This window comes from Anguilla rostrata, chromosome 2 (genome assembly GCF_018555375.3).
Source record: "Anguilla rostrata isolate EN2019 chromosome 2, ASM1855537v3, whole genome shotgun sequence".
NCBI classification, from domain to species: Eukaryota; Metazoa; Chordata; class Actinopteri; order Anguilliformes; family Anguillidae; genus Anguilla; species Anguilla rostrata.
Window position 1 is genome coordinate 9,750,560 of NC_057934.1, and position 22,721 is coordinate 9,773,280.

The following is a 22,721-nucleotide window of genomic DNA, read 5'->3' on the forward strand; positions in this document are numbered from 1 at the left end:
GCCTTATGAGCGTTCAGGGTCTGGGCACTTTGAACGCAGACCTGAAGGCTGTTAATCATCAAAGGTTTTCTGTTTGTGAGATTTAGATTCACGTAGTACAATAACAGCAATTGTCTAAATCTGTATCCGTATCTGGAAAAATGAACCAATGAAAACCAGTGAGGGTCCTAACGCACTGGCAGCGTTTGAAGGCCATGATGTACTGGCAGCATTTGAGGGTCCTAACCCCCTGGCAGTGTTTGAGGGTCCTAACTTTCTCGCAGCATTTGGAGATCCTAACCCACACGCAGCGTTTGAGGGTCCTAACCCACTGGCAGCGTTTGAGGGTCCTAACCCACTGGCAGCGTGTGAGGGTCCTAACCCACTGGCAGCGTGTGAGGGTCCTAACCCACTGGCAGCGTTTGAGGGTCCTAACCCACTGGCAGCATTTGAAGGTCCTAATCCAATGGTAGCATTTGAAGGTCCTAACCCAATGGTAACAATTGAGGGTCCTAACCCACTGGCAGTGTTTGAGAGTCCTAACCCACTGGCAGCGTGTGAGGGCCCTAACCCACTGGCAGTGTTTGAGGGTCCTAACCCACTGGTAGCATTTGAAGGTCCTAACCCAATGGTAGCATTTGAAGGTCCTAACCCAATGGTAGCATTTGAAGGTCCTAACCCAATGGTAGCATTTGAAGGTCCTAACCCAATGGTAGCATTTGAAGGTCCTAACCCAATGGTAGCATTTGAAGGTCCTAACCCAATGGTAGCATTTGAGGGGCACTCACAGGGCATGCGGTAGAAGAGCCTCTCTCCGTCCCCATCGTTGGTCTGCAGGAGCCTGCCGTCCACAGACCAGTCCAGGTGAGTGATGAAGCTCCGGGCCCGGCTGCACTCGCCCACCTTCTTGAAGCGCTGGCCCACGGCGTACACGTCCACCAGCCCGTCGTTGGAGCCCACCGCCAGGTACGAGCCGTCCGGGGAGAACTTCATCTCGTGGATCACTTCCTTCCTGTCCTTAATGTGCACCACCTCCGTCATGTCCCTGTGGGCGGGACAGGGTGGGGCAGGGCAGAGCAGGGTGACCACTGGTCATGACATTCATTGTCAATCATTTTTTAAATGATGTACTGTATCTATCCAGGTGAGTCCCTTGGACATGGGAATGTTTAAAAGCTGAAGCACACTGTCATATTCACTCATAAAACCAGCAAAACAGCAGGATTTGATTTTATATGTTTATAGAAAAATGAATTTTTAAAGGAACTGGCGTAATGCAAAGCTGGTCTGTTTGCATTAGATGGAAGCACCGTGATTGGCTCAGAACTGCTGAGCTCTAGGGGAGTAAAAGTTCCTAATTTCTCATCTTGGAATCGAGCTCTGGCTCTTACATGCCTCCCATTACCTCAGTAATCAGGACAGGTTTGATAAATGCCTAAATACATGCAACTGAGGCAAGCTTAGCTAATGTGGAATAATGTACCTTTTGTCCTTGTTCAAGCAAAGACATCAATAACTGTCAGGAGAGGCATTTCTGTGCCGACTGCATCACTGAGAACACTCGGAGGATGCTAGCCTGAGGCGTTGGCATGGCAATGCATCCCTGGACCACCTCCCGTCTCATCAAACAGACTCACATGAAGATTGATTCTTTCTCACATCTCTGAGATCAAGTGCACTACCATTAGCATCCATGCACATTAGTGTCTTGCTTATTTCTCTGATAGAGAGATTATGATTAATTAAGCCATCAGGGACAGTATCTTTCTCTCTTAAAAGTTCAGGCCCACCTGCCTTGGCCGCTCACTTTTTATCAAATAGACTGCCGTCTTATTTAAGGAGCTTTTGCTGCTCTGTTTTTTGGACTTTGAGTTCTGTTATGTTTTGAAGGAATTTTCAGCACCGCAGAAATTGAACAACAGCTGGCACTTATATAATAACACATACATTTTTACATAACTACATCTGCATCATAATCAACCAGCGCTCTCAGAACACACCATGCAAAATTTTGCTGTCAAAACCCAAAGATTATTACAATGATCTCTGGACTCTTTATGAGGCACTGCATGTGTTCTCATGAATTATCACCATGGATCCCAAAATCTGCTCATTGAGCCAAGTTTCCATGAGTGAAAAGAGTGAAAATCTGAACAGCTGGAGGTTTAAATTGAGGTTTCAGCTTTCTGCAGCTGTATTGCCACAGTATCGTACATGGCAACAACTCTTAATGATTTTTCAGAAGCATGAAATATCAAACTGCAGTGTTTTGGCTTTAACAGAGTTGAGTATTTGCAAGAGTTGAGTATCTTGAGTCAGAGAATCTTTGGTGGAACCTTTCCAAAACACAACAATGAAACGCAATGTACCAGAGGCCAAACAGCCAATGGCAGCCCTGTGCTGCGGGGGGGGGTGGAGCCTACCTGACACGGAGCACAGTGAAGGAGCCGTCCTTCATGCCCAGGGCCAGCTGGGAGCCGTCGTTGTTAAAGGCCACGCTTCGGACCGCCTCCTCCATATTGCAGCGAGCAATCAGGGTGTGGCTCGTCAAACTCCATAGCCTGCGCAGTCAAACGGACCAATCAGAGAAGGCTCTGCAGCCTGTACAGTCACGCTGACCAATCATACAAGACTCTACAGTTCTACGTAGCCATATGGACCAATCAGAGAAGAGGGGTGGGAACTGTAAAGGCCAATTAGGAAGGTTTTCAATGAATTAATTTAAATAGATTTCCTAAACTGGCTGGACTGAAGGGCTTAGGATATGCCTGTGTGTGTGTGTGTGTGTGTGTGTGTGTGCGTGTGATGCAGGCGAGTGGAACACTGACCGCACGGACCGGTCGTCGCTCCCGGTAACAGCAAGTGGCTGTTTGGGGTGGGGGGCGAGGCCCCAGAGCTCCCCCTCACTGTGCCCCTGCATGATCAGAACAGGCTTGTCCCGCTCCTGAACCATCACCTCAAATATCTCACTGTCCTGAGTCCCAGCCAGGAGGCGGTCTGCTTTCCAACACACACTGCGAATCGACAGGCCTGAGAGAGAAATAGAGAGGGGGGAGGAGGGAGAGAGAGTGTGGGGGAGAGGGAGAGAGCAAAGGAGAGGGAAAGAGAGGAAGATGGAGACAGGGAGGCAAGAAAGAGAGAGAGCAAGGGAGAGGGAGGAGGGGAGAGAGACAGGAAGGGGAGAAGGAGAGAGAGTGAAAGAGACAGGGAGTGGGAGAGACAGAGAAAAGGACAGAGAAAAACAGTGAGAGAGTGAGAGAGAGGGAGAGACAGAGAGAAAAAGACAGCGAGGGAGAGAGAGGGAGAGAGAGAGGGAGAGAGTGAGAGAGAGAGAAAGAGAGGGAAAGAGAGGGAGAGAGAGAAAGAGAGGGAGAGAGAGGTGATGTGTCCGTCGGTCTTTTCCCTGCTTGGTGGCCACACAGAGGTCCTCTGGACAGATGATAGACAGGCTCACCTTTGTAGCCCTGCTCCGCCTCCCGCAGGTCGATTTTGGTGATGGGCTTAAACTCTCCGTCCCACAGGCGTATGCAGCCATCACGCCCCCCGGTGGCGAAACCCTCCTCACACGCGTACATGCTGAAAATCCCTGCCTGTGCACATGCATAAACCACATTTAACATTTCATATCCGTAATCACATACTCACATATAATCAGCATGCATTTAATATTTCATATCCATAATAACTTACAAATAATCATACATGCCTGTAATATTTCATATTCATAATGATATACTCACATATAATCATACATGCCTTTAATATTTCACATTCATAATCACATGCTCACTTATCATCATACATGCCTTTAATATTTCATATCCATGATCATACACATATAATCATACATGCATACTGAATACTCACAGTGTGTGCGGCTTGCAGTGTGCGGACCAGGCTCAGTCCCTTCCACACGTATATGTCCCCGTTAAGAGCCCCTGAGTACGTCACCTCCTCCTTCGCCAGGGCCAGGCAGAGGACAGTCTGCAGGTCCCCCACCTTCCCAAACACCCCCCTCTTTGGGGTCAGAGCGTTCCCACACAGGGCCCAAAACTGCAGAGGAGGCATTATTTAATTTTTTAAAATAATCTTTCATTTTATTTTCTTTTCATTGCTATCAGTATAACATTATAAAATCACTTCTCATACAGGCAAAACACATTCCAAACAAAACAAAAAAATCAACACACATAAGATAAGTTTCGCAAGGAGAGGAAAATTAAACGGGCAAATGTTCAAAATCAGGAATAACAAAAAAATAAAAGTAGGGACTTTCACTGCAACGTAAATTTTCTAGAGCCTGCACATTGCATCATTGCACAGAAAAAGATGGAATATTCTAGAATGTATTCACAGTATCTGGAATCCTTCAGTGCATTAAAGTGATAAAGCGCTATAATTTAGCTTCTCTACGGTGCGACAGCAGGGCTAAGTGGTGAGCATGATATATCTGTAATGCTGAAGATTATGCATAATTCCACACAACACTCTTCTCTCAGTGTCAGTCATTTACATAATATATTGCAATGCACTTTACAAATACAGCAGCCAGAATGGGCCAGCTATTATTGTGAATTTTAATAATTGACCAGGCTGAACCAAAATATTTCCAAATGTAATGCAACTCAGATCAAGGCAATTAGTTCCTCGTCCAGCCCTCACAGCACCCGCTGACAGCTTCAGACTGGTCGTAAATTACCAGGGAAAATGTTCTGAAAGCCCTTTCATTTTAACTGCAATTTCTCGTTAAACGAGCACTTTGAGCGCTTCTCTAAATAATATAAGTGGACATCACTCAGATTTGTCGTTAAGATTTCACTTTTCTGAAGAGACTTCTGAATAACCATTTGTACATGAACTCCACTGTGAAATGTAGGTGGAAATGGACCCAAACAAATGCACTTCACACGGAATTCTAACAAAAAAATAAAATAAAAATGTGTTCTATTTCTTCACAGAACACCTGTGCTTTATATCACACCTGGATTCACCAGTGATCTACAGCACACCTGGACTCACCTTGATGTGCTTCACCCCACAGCTCACCAGCCTGTTCTGCTGGTATAGATCCCAGGCAATGTCAAAGATCTGAAATGCAATCAACCAATCATCAGTGGTGTCACACAAACACAGCCACCCAATTAGGATGTCACATAAATGGCCAGAAAATCAGGGGGTCACACAGGAGCTGGCAAAGCAGAGGAATTTATTTGTGTGTGTATGTGTGTGTGTGTGTGTGTGTGTGTGTGTGTGTGTGTGTGTGTGTGTGCCTGGTGTGCGAATGTGCATGTGTTGACGAGCAGATCCACCTGTCAAGTGCCCGTTCGTGAGACCTTGCCTTCTGCCGTCCACACACACACCGTATTTTTAGAATCCAGGCCCACGGAGACCAGCCGCTACACAGGGGGGAAACGGAAATAATGAATGTAAGGTTTAAGACAGCTGAGGTGCATGAGAGCATTAATGTAAGGTTCATGACAGGTCAGGTGCGTTAGTGTATTAATGAGAGGTGCGATGTGTTCTACTGCTGGATAAAAGTTGGGAGAATCTCAGGTGAGTCTTACCTGTCCGTCACCATCGAAACCCAGGCAGGCCACGCCGTGTGTGTGCATGTCCTTCAGGATGGACACGGTCTGCACCCCGTAGGTGTCCCACACGCAGATGTACGGCTCCCTCCCCACCTGGCCCGTCGCCACCTGAACTTTATCCGGGTGCAAAGCGAGGCTGCAACACACAAATTCTGTCTGAGACCTTATAACCATGTTAAGAGACCTTATAACCATGCTGAGAGACCTTATAACCATGCTGAGAGACCTTATAACTATGCTGAGAGACCTTAAAACCACATCTGGCTCAAATCAGTATTTCTAATACTTTATATTAGAATATATATAGTTCTAATAATATTCCTGAATAACTACAGTAACCATCAGGTTCCCTAATGTGTGTGATAGTACGCATATGCATTGTACTATAATTCAACGTAGACAGAGGTGCTAAATTGGTGTATTCCACAGACGGTGTCCCAACAGGTGTCCACAAGCTCTGAATTAGGAATCACTTGTAATGACACCAGTCTGTGGGATCCTGACTCCCTTCCTACTGCTAAAATAATCACAGGTCCCGCTTCAGCTTGCATTTCTCTCCGGGGACAGTAACGTCGAAACGTGCCGAATCTCTCCGACGAATTGAGCACGTTCATTTACAGTTGAACGACTTTTCCTGACAACAACCCAATAATTACTGCCATCCCCACATGAAGCCATTACCGAAGAACCACTGATCAGTCTCCTGGGGAACAGTCAGCATCCTGCTTATCAGGGAGGAACATAAGCCTTAATTTAGCAGCTGAGTGCTAATCGCTATGACCCGGGGTTGCCAGATGTTTTCGAGCGGAATGTCCGGTTTTCAAATTAGTAATACAGGTCCGGTTTGAGGTCTCGACACAGCAATGTAATGTCCGGCCTGAGTGCCTGATGGAAGAAATTTAGCAGTAGTTAGCAATGAATTTGCACGTCCAAGACTTCCCGGTCTGATTGAATGGCCCCCCCCTGGACAGACGTTAGTTCCGAAGGGGACCGATGCCCCTCCCCCCAACGCTGTCCAAGGTCAGTTTAACTGTGAATCAGCCTGCCGGAGCTACACACGCACACCAGCCCTCACAACAGTCTGTGTGCTTTCAGTCTACCCCGAGAGCCGTACTCAGACCTCTGCCACTGAATGTGAGAAGCACAACAAACATCACGCCCACTCCTGACAGCTCAACTGTCAAAACAGCTCCTCAGGACAAAAAAAGAAAAAAAGCCATGGCTTCGCCCTGAGCACAACCAGGATTCTCCTCGGAAAACCAAACATCTTCATTACAGTCACACAGAGCCTGGCGCTGTGGATATTTAGGTACAGGAGCAGCGGTTAGCAGAACGGAGAAGTGGTTAGTGGGTCTTAAAGACGCAATGGAACGGGGCAGTGATTAACGTAATGGGGCAGTGGTTAGCAGAAAGGGGCAGCGGTTACCGGGCCTTAAATTAAAGACACAGCGGAGGGGGTTCCCCTTCTGTCTCTCTGAGACTGGGAGATGGGGAAGGATCATAGCATTGGGGGAGGGTCAGTAATCCAGCTCGGTACAGCTACAGGTCAAGGGCACAGAACCCCATAAAACCCCCACAAATCCTGAAGTGCTTTCAGGAACCTGCGGTACGCCTCGGAACGTGTTGACTACCACAGGGGCAGATTCATATTTCACAGAGACATATGCTAATTTTCTCACAGAGCACAGAATGCGCACAGCGCCGCCTGCCAGGTTTCACACTTTAAAACTTGGCATCTGCACTAATGCTGCCACTTGAAACCCCACAGTCTGAGAGAAAAATTAACACAAACTGCTAAAACAAATTTGGAAACCACTTGGTCGGACAAATGACTTATTCTCCAGTGAGTGTTGAAATGCGTCAGCACAGAGATGGATGGTTTTTGACATGGTATTGCTGGCAAATGAAGGCAAAGAAAAACTCACCAAATGCAAAAGTTAAAATCACGGCTTGCGTGTCTCAGTTGTCAAGACTAACTAACCGGACGCACTTCGTGAAGGGAGGGGTTAGCTCAGAGCCAGAGGCATGATGGTTAGAATATTTAAACTAGGTCTGGAATTCCCTTCTCATTAGCTGCTCTGTGAAGCATCACACCACATTCCGCCAAATGAATCATACCACCGCATTCCGCCAAATGGAACACCATCACGTTCCGCCAAATAAACACCATCACATTCCGCCAAATAAACACCATCACATTCCGCCAAATAAACACCATCACATTCCGCCAAATAAACACCATCACATTCCGCCAAATAAACACCATCACATTCCGCCAAATAAACACCATCACATTCCGCCAAAGGAATGAACTTGTGCAGTGCGTCCCTGAACTGTGTGAAGCGAGGTGAGAAGTCTTGCAGATTAGCTGTGTAACATACTAACAAATCACCCCTCCCCCCCAACACATGCCCCACACTCCCTCCCCACAGCTCTCCGGGGCACGGATTGGCTGCCATCTGCAGGATGAGCTGCCAGCTTAACGCACCCAGCCAATGGCGCGCTGATCTGAGCCAGCGACCCTCACTCGCGCTCTGATTGGGTCGGGTTCAGGATTGACTGGCAGTGGGAGGCGGGATTTCTTTGCTGAAGCTGCATTTGTGAGTGACACCACCTGTCAGGAGGGAAGTGCATTGTCGGGTGACAAAGAGGATTTTTTTGGATCTCAATAAGATATATTAATGAGTCACAGACAGTCCCCGTGCCACACACTATTAGGTCTACTCTGTCAGTACCTGCCATCAGAAAGATTTACAGATGCACATTTTATGGAACAGAGCAGCTGCTTCACACCACATGCTCAGGTAACGTTGTGCCTTCTGGCATACGCCCAACCTTCACTGTATTTCATAAATAATATCACAAAAGACCCTTTATGCTCTTTCCCCAAACGCAGCCATGGAATAACGCCTCCAGGGTTAGGTGAATAAAACCATGTCGTCTCCCTTTTCCATCTGAATGAACCATAGAACGCGTTCCACTACAAAGATGGCCGACGCACAGAGCGCAGTCTGTGGAACGACGTGTCTCCGCTGCGACGTTTAACGCAATCTTAAAATACCAACTTCCCTGCAGGCGGAAGACAAACTAGGCTAATGCACGACTTCCTTCCTGTTCACATCTGCCATGGCCTGGGGAGAGAGGCCGTTTGCTGTACGCTGATTTCATGGCGGTTTTTCTAAATACACGCCGACAGAGCTGGACACAAGCAAAGCAGCCAAGTGGGTAATTTTAAGCGGAGACTTTGGGCATTCTGGGAAATCTACAGCATAGACCTGGGGCACTCAGGGTAAACTATGGCAGAAACCTGACGCAGTCTGGGTAATCAACAGAGCTCCAGTGATGAACTTGGAGATTCCCCATGGACAAAATGACTACACCACTGTTTCCGTGGAAATGCTCCCTAACACTTGGATGTGGCATTGGGCTTTCCCTTCTAATCTTACTGCTGGTAACAGGTGCAAGAAATCACCTCTGTCAGAGAAATGCGAGGACACATGCACACGCACACACACGCACACACACACACACACACACACACACACACACAGGCCTACACCACAGACATTCAGAGCCTGTTGTGTAACTGAATGGGAGAGATGTGCTCACAATAAAAAGGGCAAAACACTCCATGGATCTATTTCCCTTAAGTCCTGACATTTTAAAGACAAGGCTATGGGCAGCTGTGTGGGGGGTTGGGGGAGGGGGGTGACTAAGGAGGGCTGTGGGGAAGAATGGCAGCCTTAAACAAACCCTGCTACTGCCCTTTATGCTGAAACAGTATAATACCATATTGAATACATGGAAGCACTCCAAATAGATTTTCCAATACATGTCAATACATTGTCATTTGTCACCTAATGATACAAACGCTCACATGTTCGTACAGAGTACACATTGAGGGACACGTCCACCCTCAATGCGCTAGCCCACAGCTGAGTCAAAGAGGCATGTTTCAGATGCAGGACACGATCAGCCACTTGCCCGGTCATTTTCCAAAACGATTATGCTAATTTGCAACTAACTTTGACATATGACTGCTGGCGTTTTTGCACATGCAAATTTTGTTGCTAAATCCGCAAACCAATAACATCACAAGCTCTGACCCCATCACCTCAAGCCAATGACATCATCAGCTCTGACCCCATCACCTCAAACCAATGACATCATCAGCTCTGACCCCATCACCTCAAACCAATGACATCATCAGCTCTGACCCCATCATCTTAAACTAATGACATCATCAGCTCTGACCCCATCTCTTCAAACCAATGACATCGTCAGTGCAGACCCCGTCATCTCAAACCAATGACATCATCAGCACTGACCCCATACCTTCACAGCCAATTTCTCAGTACAGACAGACCATGCACATGACATAGCAAAACAGTGAAACAGCAAAAGTCATTCTGACATTTCAGCGGTGTGTTAACTGATGTAGCTTAGCCCTCCATGACATTCTTTTTACCCAATAGGGATGATACACAATATTCCACTCACTGAACAAGTCCTCGTGGCCCTCAGCACACAGCATTGCTCACACCGACCTTCCAGTCCTCTAACAGGAGTGAATCAATCTTTACAGCGATGTGACTCAACGCAGACTTTATGAGAGGAAATGAAGATGTGCTGTGACATGTTAAGGACAAACTCACAGGGCACACAGGTTGACGAGACCACAGAAACGTCCACTGGAATGAAGCAGAGCGAGAGACGTGTGTCCCAGGCAGACGTCTGTGGCATTTCATTAACGAGCTGAATCACTGCATCGCCAAACTGACCGACATGCTTCAGCTTCATGAAGCAAATTTACATTACAGCAGGGAATGCTCTCATAGCCTGCATATGAATGAATGTTCTTAAAAATGAAGAACACATTTATTTTAAATGTATCCAAATTTTTATATTTCTCTGCTCGCGGAAACAGAAAAACAGTTGAACTGGAGAATATTAAGACTGCTGTTAGGACGACTTATTAGTTGATAACTATGTTTATATCAGCACTGAAGTCTGGCGCATACATGGCGACACATTTAATGATTAATGCAGCATGCCTAATAAAAATAACTGCCTTTCTTAATTATAAGCATGTTCAGGCTATATGCACAGGTGGCTATGCTAAAACGTGTTTGATTTCAGAGGACAGTGTGCGGTGTACTCCTGACTGGGGTTATAGCAGAGTGATGGAGCAGCTGTTCTAAAATGTCACAGGCGCTTTCATCTCTTCAACCACGGCCACTTAGCTTCGCTGCCTGGTGGCTTTCTCGCCACCAATTACCACCAGGGACCAATTACCCTCAACCTTAGAGCACTTCAATACCACCGAAAAAAAAAGAAAACCTGGAAAGAGGAAAAATGAGCTCAAATAACCTGAGATGCTGAAAGATTTATGAGCCCTGACTTTGCGGATAAACGTTTCACTCAGTGTTTTTAATTCAGCGCTTTCTGTCTGTTGCCCAAAAATCTCCCTACAGATAAAGAGAAGCCCGAAAGCAGTTGGTTCAGGTAGAATAGAACCTACACCATACCTTCAATTCAATATGAAAAAAAATGTTCATTGCCTTTTTAGTGGTAGGAGGTGTGCTATGTTAGGATATGATTTGGTACCATACAGAGTGGCAAACTCTTCCACATAACACCGGTCAGACTTTTGACATGAAACACAGTCAGGTCATTTTCAGGGGTCACTATAGACTCCGGAGCGGATTTTCTCTCATAAGTACAGGAGACTGGGAGGTCTAAATACTTTAATGCCATTTGTACCAGCTGGCCATACGCTTGGCTACAGACGACAACTGGCATTAGAGCTATACACCCGATTAGCGAATCACAGCGCCAGCATTGCCACGGTGAAGACTGCACACTGAACATAATACCACACCTCCTGCGTACGAATTTCCCAACGATGCCGACAGCCCGTTTCTTAAACCCTATTACCCAAGAATATCCAGCTCGTCCAGTGGGTTTGGACTCAGTAGAACGGTTCTGCTACCGTACGGATCAGCCGGCACCCAGCCAAGCAGTTGAATTTAAGTTGTGGTGAGAAGACGGTGTATTTTATTCATTTTATTTATTTTATTAAAAAACCACCCAGAAAGATGATCTACCTGATTTTGATACATATGTATAAATACATTTTCATACTATGTAAATACAAAATATAAATAATTCATATCACACCCATATTTACATATATCTTGCATAAATATACGCACATATCACGAAACGTTTGTCACAGTACGCTTCAAAGCACACCCTGGCCTAAACCTCCACAAAGCAAGCCGAGGGGGGGCTAGGAAAAACTTCCCAAGCGGAAAAAATGGGAAGATGCCTTGGGAGGAAGCAGACTCAACAAGGAGGGGGGGGACTACTGGGCAGACCCAACAGTTAACTCATACAGGACACCCCCACACCCACCTGATTCCCCACTATAACATTTTCTGTGATCCCATCTCTACCTGTTACCCTCTCTGCTTTCCCACTGTTTGAATAACGTGACAAAAAACAGGCTATATCTTCACCACTTCAGATGCAGTCTTACTGTCTCCGTGGGCTACGATCAGCAGAATGGGACTGGAACTGCTTGGTTGAGGGACAGTACAATTCAGCACAATCAGTCCCCAGCACCTACACCCCAATCTTACCAGGCCTCTACCCAATCCACAGTAACCTGTACCTCACCTGATTTTTTTCTGGGTTAGAAGACCTCCAAGAAAAACCTACACTGGCCAAATAATGCAATGCTGCTTTTAGTCATCAAATCATAAAAACGATCTGCAGTCCTACCAGCCTGAAAATGCCACTGCTCCACTCAGACTTGGTCATAAAATGTCTCATAAGTGAGTTTTTCAAATCATGTCAATATTCTGTTTTAATGGGAAATAAAGTAGGCTACGCAGAACCAATGAAAGCTCCTTGCTACTCTGGGATGGCTCGTTGTGCATCTAGAACTAGGCAAGCACAGCCTAAATGTTTAGCTGTGTTTCCCAAATATCATATGAAGCGCCAGCTTTTTGCGCATGTGCCTTGGTGAAATCATTCATTTTCATATTTATCTCGGAGATTTTATTTTATTCAGTTTCTCCCTATGACATGGTAAGGTAAAGGCTACCTGTTGATTTAGATATTGATCAAACAGGGACTGAGATAGCGTCGGTTCTTCCAGTTCATGGATTGCAAAACTGTTTCAGCTCAAAGTAATATACCGAGTATGGAGTGTATAGAGTATATTAAATGTGTGAAGTTTAGAGCGTCTTACCTGATAATGTCGTCATTGTGTCCAAGGTAGAACCTCTGAGTGTGGTCCCGGGTGTTGAAAACCACGCCAACGCCAGCCACGAAGTACACCACCTCCTTGCTCGCCGTGTAGTACAGGTTGTTGCGGCACTGATGTCCCCTGTATCCGTAGATCCACTCCAGCCTGAGCTGGCAGCGTGGGGCAGTCCGGTCAGCCATGCTGTGTTTTACAGTCGCTCTCTTATAACCAGCTGCAACTTCACCACCGCTTCCAGTACCTACAGAATGCGCGTTCTATAACCGACCTACATGGGCTATATACATATATGCCAGTAGATTTCTATATTCGCATCAAACCAGACGCGCACAAGCTCCGGAATACTGTCCGTTCAGTTCTCTATGAGTGCTCGCGTGCACACTACTAATCATTCCGTTGGCTAGCCTTATTTACTCTAAATACATCTACAAATTTGGTACATAGCGTTTCACGGACAAATGCCACACAGCGCCACTATTATTAAATTATGTTCTCATTCCGTGACTTTGGTACATTCAAAAGCATGCTGCCAGTTCTTCTCCCACTGATAATTAGACTATCTAACATGTATTTAACCGCTACTACTGACAAACGCCCTACTCGTGTCATCGCGCGGAAACGATCAGTAGCGCGTAAAGCAGATGCGATCAATCCACACAAACGACACAAAACACGGGCATAAACCGCAAATTAGCACAAGTAGTAGTGGACACAGCATCTAATCCTCGCGTTAATCCTCTTCCCCGTCTCCAGCCATAATTACCACCATTCCGACTGACTTTGTAAATATAAAGTACTAGAGGATGCACTGAAATTCAATAAAAATACAATGCAATGCAAAAATGCAGTCAATTTTGCACCGGTAAGATCAAGTAAGGACTTCCAAGGTTTTGTGAACCTCCGCCGTGCAACTTGGACTGGCAGCCACAAATCCCGGCAGTCGTGATATACACAAAAAGACGCTTCAAACTGCAAATCTTCTATGAACTTCCTTGCAAAACCAGATGATTTCCCAATTTCAAAACACAGAATCTCTTTGCAGGTCTCTCTTCCACAATCTACTTCGCAGAGTAGCCTAATGACAGAAGCTTACACACTGTGCATCGACCAGAATATCAACGACCAGCCCGGCGAAAAAAAATAAAAAGCACGGAAAAGGGACAAGCAAAAAGACAGTCAGAATCCTTACTCACTGTTGACTACACTACGGAACACATTCGACGTAGCGAGGAAGCGCTCCGGTTAGTTTCCCTATAGTATTTACGTAGTATTTTCGAGAATTGGTGCTCTTGTTTCCAGCTGACAGCTTGTTGGATACTACAACGCCTCGAGCGCCGCCCACTGTCGCCTCGTGGACGCTGCACACGCGGGCAGTCGGCCGGGGATTGGTATGTTCATTATCATCCCGAGAAAATCCTCCAATCGCAAACCGCGTCGGAGTGGCAGCTACTAAACAGCAATCACGTCTTGAGCGCTGTCCAAGGTGCCACACTAGGGGAACCTCGCGCATGTGACACCCGCTCCATCAATACTTTACAGTAGTTCATGTTCAAGTTAATATAATGCAATTTCAGCCATTGAAGGCGTAATCCGGCATCTTTGTGGAAACCATGAAACTGCTCTGACTACATGCACGCATGGACTCCATGACGAGCAACCGTGTGCTTCCACAAAAATAGAGGGAGGTACTCACTGTGGTGGTTACTCTGTATGCAAACACAGGAGGTGGCACAGCCCACTCTGTAAAAAGGGCCCCTCCAAAAAAGTTTTTCTTGAAGAGAGTATATACAATGCTTATTTGCTGTGGGCTTCATGTTGCCCATACCACATCTTGGGTGTTTAAAACGTATCTGTATCTCCCAGTCTAGCTGGCCTTGACTCAACTTTCTGCTACTATAGCATTTTATATTAAAATTTTATAATATTAGGTATTCGGCTTACACTCTTATCCAGAGCGACTTACTGTGAGTTGGATTTGAAAAAGGAAGAAGATTAAGTAACTCTTGAAATGGGAAGCAGAGCATATGAGAAGATGGAAAAAGTATCAACGTAAAGCAAATTTTGCACAGTCTGTCAACCAGAGGATTTTAACAGTAAGCTGCATTAGAGTCATAACTTAGTATCAGACTTCACCTAGAAGTGCAAATGTTTTCAAAGCAATCAATGCAAAAACGTCAAAAAAAAAAAACTATTTAAATGTCAGATTGCTCATTCTGTCAGTTGTATATTTATACGATTTCATTATAATTAATGTACATTAATATATACAGTATTGTGAATGGATAACACCCTGGGCTCCCATTTTAAAATTCATATTTTCAGGCTCTGCCTGTTTGGATATAGCCGTGTCCTCAGATGTCACTCACTCACTAAACAAAGCTACTACAACACTCTGAATTGGCCCATGATAATATGATTCATTGGTGTATTTGCTGATGTACCGACATTGTAGCATCGCTCTGTACAAAAGCATCTTACACATTTCCTCCAGAATCTTCTTGCAGGTCTTTGGCGAGAAGAGTTGACAAAATTAGGCAAAAAACAGAAGTTTTTTTTAATATAAAAACCAGTTTCAGGTTTTAGAGTCTCCTCAAGTAGAACAGACTTTGTTTTATTGACTTTATTTCTTCTTTTATTTAAATATGATGATTCCCCTGGACCTCAAAGTGGGGAATACAATAACAGAATCATCTTCAGTATGCAGCAATGTAGTTTCATTATAACAGTACAGCACTGCAGATTTTTTTTTGCAAGATTATTATTATTTTTTTTTAGCTCTGTCAAAATTTGGCCGAGTTCTCTGGAATGAACATGGAAGAGTTTAACAACTGGAAAAGGATGTTTGATGTTCATAACACAGGAACTGAACCTCACTATCTCTGGTTCAACTGATTCTGGCCTTCGCCAGACCAGCTGGGCTTCCCACCCACAGTGGATTAATGTGAGCACCGAGCACTGCCGACCGGCTGGTCTGTTGCTCTGCTGTTCGTTTGGTCTTCTCCAAGGGAAACGCTGAACTACTGACCCATGAAAAGCACTCTCAGAAAGACAGGGAATGAAGCTCAGAGCGATTCCCCCAGCATCTCACGTGTCTGGACCGATTAGCACTTAGAAAGCCTCAGTCCGAGTGACAGACTCTGCTGCTTTATGGTTCAGATGCTGCTACTTTACTCACTGGCTCCCTCTACTGGTGGAAATGTATCATGCTCTGCATTACCCTTTCTACAGCAGCAGGGCTGATCTGAGAACAGTTCGGAATGCATACTTGTTAGCATCAGACCTTTGTCTAACCTTGGTAAGACCTGAGTCATATACAAACATCAAATACTTAACCTTTTTTAGGTGCAGGTAAATTTTGAAAACACTTTTCAGCAAGCGCCTTGCTCTCAATAAAACATGGCACTAGCAATAACATGCAATCATATTATTGAATTCTGAATATTGTCAAAACAGGTGTGTCTTTTAAAATAGTCCATAATCTGCAGGAATTCTTTTTGGTTGATGTATTTAATATACATTTTTAACCAGATCCACTTAAGGCATGATATTCTCACATTATTGCGTACATGTAGCCCAGTCATGCAGATGCATACGTGTCAGAGTGGCAGAGTGCTTATATAGGGTCAGGATTCCACAAGATAACTGTATTCATTTTGAGCTAAAAGGCAAAAAATGTACAGACACAGTCATTTTTAAAAGCATTTTAATGACATCGCACATATTTAACAGATAGGGTAAAATTCTACAGGTGCAGCTCAATATTGAGAACCGGGCCAGAGAGATCTGCACACCTACAGACCCAAGAGATCTGCACACCTACAGACCCGAAGGTTCTGCACAGCACAGACCCAAGGGTTCTGCATTTACAGACCCAAGGGTTCTGCATACCAATAGACCCAAGGGTTCTGTGCCCCTACAGATCCAAGGGTTCTGCAAACCACAGACCTGAGGGTTCTGCATTTACAGACCCAAGGGTCCTGCACCCCTACAGACCAGGGGGTTCTCAAGGGTTCTGCGCTCCTACAGGCCCAGTCTGAGTAAAGTACTTATTTCGGATTACGCCAGTTTATTTGATTGTGCAATAAGATGAAAATTTTCAGTACAATAGTTACAGTGACAGAGAAATGCACACTATGTATCAAATAGCGAGATAATGTAGCAAAAAATTATAACACGCAGTGCTATAGCCAACAAGCAAGCAACCTTTTTGAGTAACATTACTTATTTTTCCAGTAAATGCTTGGATTCCACTTTTCCACTTAACATCAATGCTTTTAAAGTGTTTATAATACATCTAGTTTTTTTATACTCTGTACTAGAATTATTTGAAACATATATTATAATGCAACTCAAGAACAACAATGAACAAAAACAAAAACGATAAACAATAGGAAGAAAAAAATGTGTAAAATTACAGATTTTAAAATTCATTCTGTGTCCTATCCTTCCTATATATCCAACATTCTAACTGATCATCTCTGTTTTTACAAGAGTCTCATCATGTGGCTAAAATCTGGCCTTTCAGTATTACTGGTTTGTATCCAAATGTAAGTTTATACTAAGAATTAGCAAAGATGATATACCAACTTCCTATAATGGATGGAAGGTTTATTAGTCAAGACTTAGCATAGCTACCTTAGTAAAATAACTGAATAGGTGTGTGTGTGTGTATGTGTGTGTGTGCATGAGTGTGTGTGAGTGTCTGCATGTGCATGTGAGTGCGTGTCAGTGTGCATGTGTGTGAGTGTGTGTGTGTGTGTTCATGCACGCGTGTGTGTGTGACTGGAATTTACAGAGCATGGATGTGCAGGTTTGTAAGCACCGCTGTCTTGCTGTCCAATAGCAGAAAAGGATGCAAGTTGTCCTTCCAAGACAGCCTCACAAAATTGAGGAAATGTTTTAATATCCAGACCCTAGCAACTACATACAATTAAACAAACAAAAAAGAGGAATAGCAAAAAATTTGATTTCAAAAATATTTAAAAAGGAACAATAAAAACAAAACAAAGAAAAAATGTGGTCCTGGCTTGGTTAAGATTTTCTTTTTTAAGATGGCTTCTGCACGACACATTACAGGTCAAATCCTCATTATTTTTGTCATCATCTACCTTTTTGTAAACTCTCTGTCAGTTACTTGTAAATGACCAATCGAAGGAACGTTCGGAACAGAGAGGGGAGTCTTGGTTCTGAGCTTGCATGCTGGAATATCACCGGAAATGACGGGTAAAAAAAAAAAACAGGAAATAAAATGACCTCGCAGGTATGGGGGTGAGGAAGGGGGTGGAGCTCTACTTTTTCTTGCTGAATAGGCTGAAGCGTTTCTCTTTCTCCTTCTCCTTCTCCTTCTCTCTCTTTCCTGGGCTGGACTCCGTAGTCATGGTTACAGTGGCGGGCAGGGTCTGGGCGCGGCCGGAGGCGGGGGTGCTCTGGTTGCTAGGCGTCACCTCCGACTTGTCCGAGGCGACGGCGTTCGAGATGGCCTGGATCCACATGTTCATCTCCTCCTGCGCGGGTCAGCGTGGGGGAGGGGGGTGAGTGTCAGTACGGAGAGGGACACCTGAGGATCTACTCAAACTGCTGTCCGTGCTCAAGCTGGGCTGACTCTCTACATTAAGCTAAGCATCATCAGGCTCCTACCTTACATACATAAATCACCATTAACCACTCCTACACACTTCATTTCAGAAGTATTTCAGTCAAATAAATTCACAGGTGCTCATGTGTCATTTAAAAAAATTAATTCTCTTGTCAATTGGAAGCTTGATGATCCCACGCCACCATAAGAGGTCATGCAAACATCATACTGCAAAAAACGACTTTATTGAGTAAATCCTGCCTACAAACTCCAACTCAGCAACACAGTATAAGTACATAAAGACTGTGTGGTTACTAAGATATCAAAAAGCCTGTTCTCTCTCCAAAACTAGAAAACAAACTGCTAAAACAAACAACTAAAAGGGTAGCAAAAAGATCCTAAAACAGATCTTTTTCTTTTAAAAACATAAAACAGATGTATGATTATTTGCACAGCAGTACTGTTCCACGATGCAAATCTTCAAGATAACTTCCTGACACTTTCCGGCAGAAGAGAACATTACTTACATCATCTTTGGCTTGGAAGAGATACTCATTGCCATCTGTCAGTCTGAAAAAAGATAAAGGCAATAACTGCAATAACCTGCATTTCCATCTCCATCCCCCTTATCTCCACACATACAGCCAAATATTTACACACGGCTGTTAGCACTATAAGTAACACGCAAGACCAATATTAACTAATTACTCAAAACATCAAATTAAATGTGGCAACAACAAAAATATAAAACTAAGAAATGACTACAGAACACAAGTTGCAGGATCGCTAGAGCCTTACTTCAGTTTGAAAACGTGCTTCTTCTTCTTGTAGTCGACGGCGACCTCGCAGACCGCGCCCCTCAGGCTGACGGGGATCTCGTTGTGGTATGGGATGCCTTGGCTTGCGTTCTTGTTGTCTTTGTAAAAGCCCATTTCTTGATTGTTGATGACACAGTAAACATTGTGCCAGGACCTGAGAGCATGCAGAGATGGGTCCGCTTTAGTCTCACTTACCAAACACATGATTCATTTTCACTTATTCATTCATTCACCTCCATCTGGTATATCTACATTTACAACCCTCAGCTTTCTATCTCTCAAAAGGGTGGTTTCACAATAGTGAGTGAATGGGTGGAAGAGTTCCATGATTATGCAACTACTGAGAAACCTCAGTGACCTGGTCTGGGGGTGGGGCTGGTGACTGGGCATGGGAGCAGGGCAGGTAACCCTGTGTGGGGGTGGGGCAGGTGAGCTGGTGTGGGGGCGGGTTGTCCTGGTGTGGGGGCAGGGCTGATACCTGGTGGGGGGTGGGCTGGTGACTGGGCAGGGGCATGGCAGGTAACCCTGTGTGGGGGTGGGGCAGGTGAGCTGGTGTGGGGGCGGGGCTTGTACCTGGTGTGGGGGCAGGGCTGATAACCTGGTGTGGGGGTGTGGCTGGTGACTGGGTACGAGGGCACGGCAGGTAACCCTGTGTGGGGAGGTGGGGCCAGTGAGCTGCAGTGGGGACGGGGCTTGTTTCTTGTGTGGAGGCAGGATTGGTGACAGGGTGTGGAGGCGACCCTGGTGACTAGGTTTGGGGGCAGGGCTGGGAACCGAGTGTGGGGGGCGGGGCTGGTACCTGCTGGATGCCTTCTTGTTGGGCCCCTCCCACTCGTGCTTGCGGTACAGGACTCCCTCCAGCTGGGACGTGGGCAGGTCGGATTTGGCCGGCAGGGTGGAGGACTGCTTTCCTTTGCGCTCCACTGTGGGGGAGGGGATCGGGCTGGACTCCTTAGAGCTCCTCTCCACACCGTTAACCACCTCACCTCCGTCCTACAGGAGAGAGAGAGAGGGAGAGAGAGAGAGAGGGATGAAGGAAGGGAGGAAGGGGGAGAGGCAATCAGAGTTGGACTTGCCCACTGGATGCAACCTCAGCTACACTAGGCTCATGCAGAGTAGGATCAGAGGCTATACAGACACAGCATGTGTGGTGAAAATAAGAGTGTGTTTAAACAGCAACATTAAGCCACAAGAGGGGAAATGAAGCCAAACCTTTCCCCTCCTGCAGAGATTACGATGGGCAGCCTTTACTCTGTGGGGCTAGCTCCTCTTCAATCTGAATTTTTAAGTGAGAAACTTCTTCCAAAGTATCTAAATTCCTGTCAATGTGCAGCTGCTGAAATTTGTCTTTATAAACGGCAGACTGGGCACAAGGCTGATGAGCTTCTGGGCTGAACTAACGGCATTAAAGCCTCTTCAGTTCCTTTGGCAATAACACCCTGCTTCCCCACACCAGAGAATCACACAAGGTCAACTCTAGAACCACTGCTGCCTGCTATGCAAGAGGCACCTGGTTCTTCAGTTAAGAGAAACCCGGAGAGAATGGAAAACAGAAGAAGAAACCTTCAGCTTTCGGCTCCACTGCAGCGATCTCGACACGAGCAACGTCTGCCAGAATTAATGAAGGCAGGGAAACTAAGAACTACAGCTATTTCAAACTCCGGCTCCTACTGAAGCATCTTGTTGATGAGATGATATGAAGCCAAATTGTGTTGGATGCTCGCAGTGGCTATAAAAGCTGGGTTAAGGAAATTCACACACGGACAGCGGATACACAAGCAAGCATCCACCAGAGTTTTTTGGGATTTTGGATGAAGAGACAGAGGGGAAAAAAACATCAAATGTTTCAAAGGCACACAAAGCAAACAAAAGTATCAAAGACAACTCAAAGCCACAGCAACAAAAAACTGACAAACAGCAAAGAATGGAGAATAATCCATTTGAAAAAACTGCTAAAAAGTGGCACTCATGAGAAATTATTGAAATGAGCTACCATTTCGGTTAAATGGTAGAGGGCAGTTTTGACTGCTAGAAGGTCATGTAAACACCACAGCCACTCCAGTGATGGAAGTAATTACCGCATTACAGAGCCCATGGAAGACCAGGCCGATCCCCGCGCGCCATGGACCGCTGCTGTCTGGCTGCTCTGATTGGTGCCCTGGCCACCAGTGCCGCCTTTCAGACAACGCGATTGGCTGGGGCTGGAGCGGTGGTCTTCTGTAGCCACACCTCCACTAAAGCCTGTACCACTGGAGTCCTCGTGGATATTAGGGAAGGACCCCTAATTCCCTGGAATTCTGATTTTTCCTTTTTTTGTACCCCTACCTCTATGTGTCTAAAACTGCATTCAGAAATAGCTCACTGTCTCATCCACTGCAAAAGCAGCTCCTCTTACAGGAAGCAGAACAGGGTGTTGACTTGTTAGAAGACTAATATAATGAATTTAATTAAACAGCCATATGACACTATTTAACAGGAAGGTTGGCATGTAAATAAGAAGTCTGCCCTCATTTCCCCTTTGGACGTCAAGTTAATCAAATTAAATCAACTGGCTAAATTTACTTAAACCCTCTGTAAACCCAATTTCCCTTGCAGATGGTTAATTCTAAAAACAGTCTAAAGATCTCCCAGTTGGCAGTTCTGGGAATAAGTTCAGCATTTGTGCTGGAATACTCAGAGAGAGTATCACATACAGGTCTAATATACAACTGAGGGGGAGAGTGACTCTGCTGCTTCCTCAGGCAGACACGCCCAGAGAGGGTGGAGCCAGGACAAACAGCACTGAGTCTTCAGGTCAGTAAAAGGGACGATTTAGGTGTGATTAAAATGCCCCTGAAATGTATGATCTAAATGCCACAAACCACGCCAAAAAAATTAAACCACGGTGCAAACAAACAAATAAACAAACAACGGCAACTGACAAATTACATACAAGCTGCTAACATGCACATGGAGACAAATATGGGGGTTATTTCAACAGGAAATGGAGAACACATACAGGCGCACACATACAAATACACTCACATACAGGTGTGCTCCCATACAGGTGCACACACACAGGTATGCTCACACACAGGTGCACACATACTGGTGTGGTCCCATACAGGCATACTCACATGTAGGTATGCACACATACAGGTACGCTCACACACTGGGGCACACACGTACAGGTGCAGACAGACAGGGGCAGCATAGGGATCATGGGCAGGGCTTTTATTGTTAGTGAATGTGGCTGCAAATGACACCCAGTCCTGCTGAACATTTACAGCAGGGGGGAGGGAGCAGAAACAAGACACAACAGCAGTAACACAACATGGCCCGTACAGGTAAATATCATTCATAAAATCAAGCTGCGCATGAGTAATACACAAGAAAACAGATCATGAAATGACAATGTGAACCATCAGAAACACAAAACAAGATGACTGACTGCAGCAAAAATGTTAGTATTAACCAAGATGCTTGGAGGTTGGGGGCTGACAGACTGA

The 22,721-nt window shown here is 45.3% G+C and overlaps 2 protein-coding genes across 4 annotated transcripts in view; both read right to left on the reverse strand.

Annotated features, from left to right (window-relative positions):
- The window catches only part of LOC135249568 (echinoderm microtubule-associated protein-like 6), a 35,670-nt gene extending 21,532 nt beyond the window's left edge, over window positions 1–14,138 (reverse strand). The window contains exons 1-9 of the mRNA XM_064325178.1: window positions 12,826–14,138; window positions 5,544–5,703; window positions 5,313–5,375; window positions 4,999–5,067; window positions 3,847–4,032; window positions 3,434–3,569; window positions 2,808–3,009; window positions 2,403–2,540; window positions 768–1,024 (exon numbers count right to left, since the gene is read on the reverse strand). Coding sequence (XP_064181248.1) covers window positions 768–1,024; window positions 2,403–2,540; window positions 2,808–3,009; window positions 3,434–3,569; window positions 3,847–4,032; window positions 4,999–5,067; window positions 5,313–5,375; window positions 5,544–5,703; window positions 12,826–13,022 — 1,408 coding nt within the window. The 5' untranslated portion in view covers window positions 13,023–14,138. The remainder of the gene's footprint in view (window positions 1–767; window positions 1,025–2,402; window positions 2,541–2,807; window positions 3,010–3,433; window positions 3,570–3,846; window positions 4,033–4,998; window positions 5,068–5,312; window positions 5,376–5,543; window positions 5,704–12,825) is intronic.
- A 2,388-nt stretch (window positions 14,139–16,526) lies between these two features.
- LOC135245637 (spectrin beta chain, non-erythrocytic 1-like) overlaps window positions 16,527–22,721 on the reverse strand; it is an 84,329-nt gene continuing 78,134 nt past the window's right edge. For all 3 annotated transcript variants that reach the window (XM_064318819.1, XM_064318815.1, XM_064318828.1), the window contains 4 exons: window positions 20,033–20,226; window positions 19,214–19,387; window positions 18,943–18,985; window positions 16,527–18,344 (listed from right to left, as the gene is read on the reverse strand). In XM_064318819.1, coding sequence (XP_064174889.1) covers window positions 18,129–18,344; window positions 18,943–18,985; window positions 19,214–19,387; window positions 20,033–20,226 — 627 coding nt within the window. In that variant the 3' untranslated portion in view covers window positions 16,527–18,128. The remainder of the gene's footprint in view (window positions 18,345–18,942; window positions 18,986–19,213; window positions 19,388–20,032; window positions 20,227–22,721) is intronic.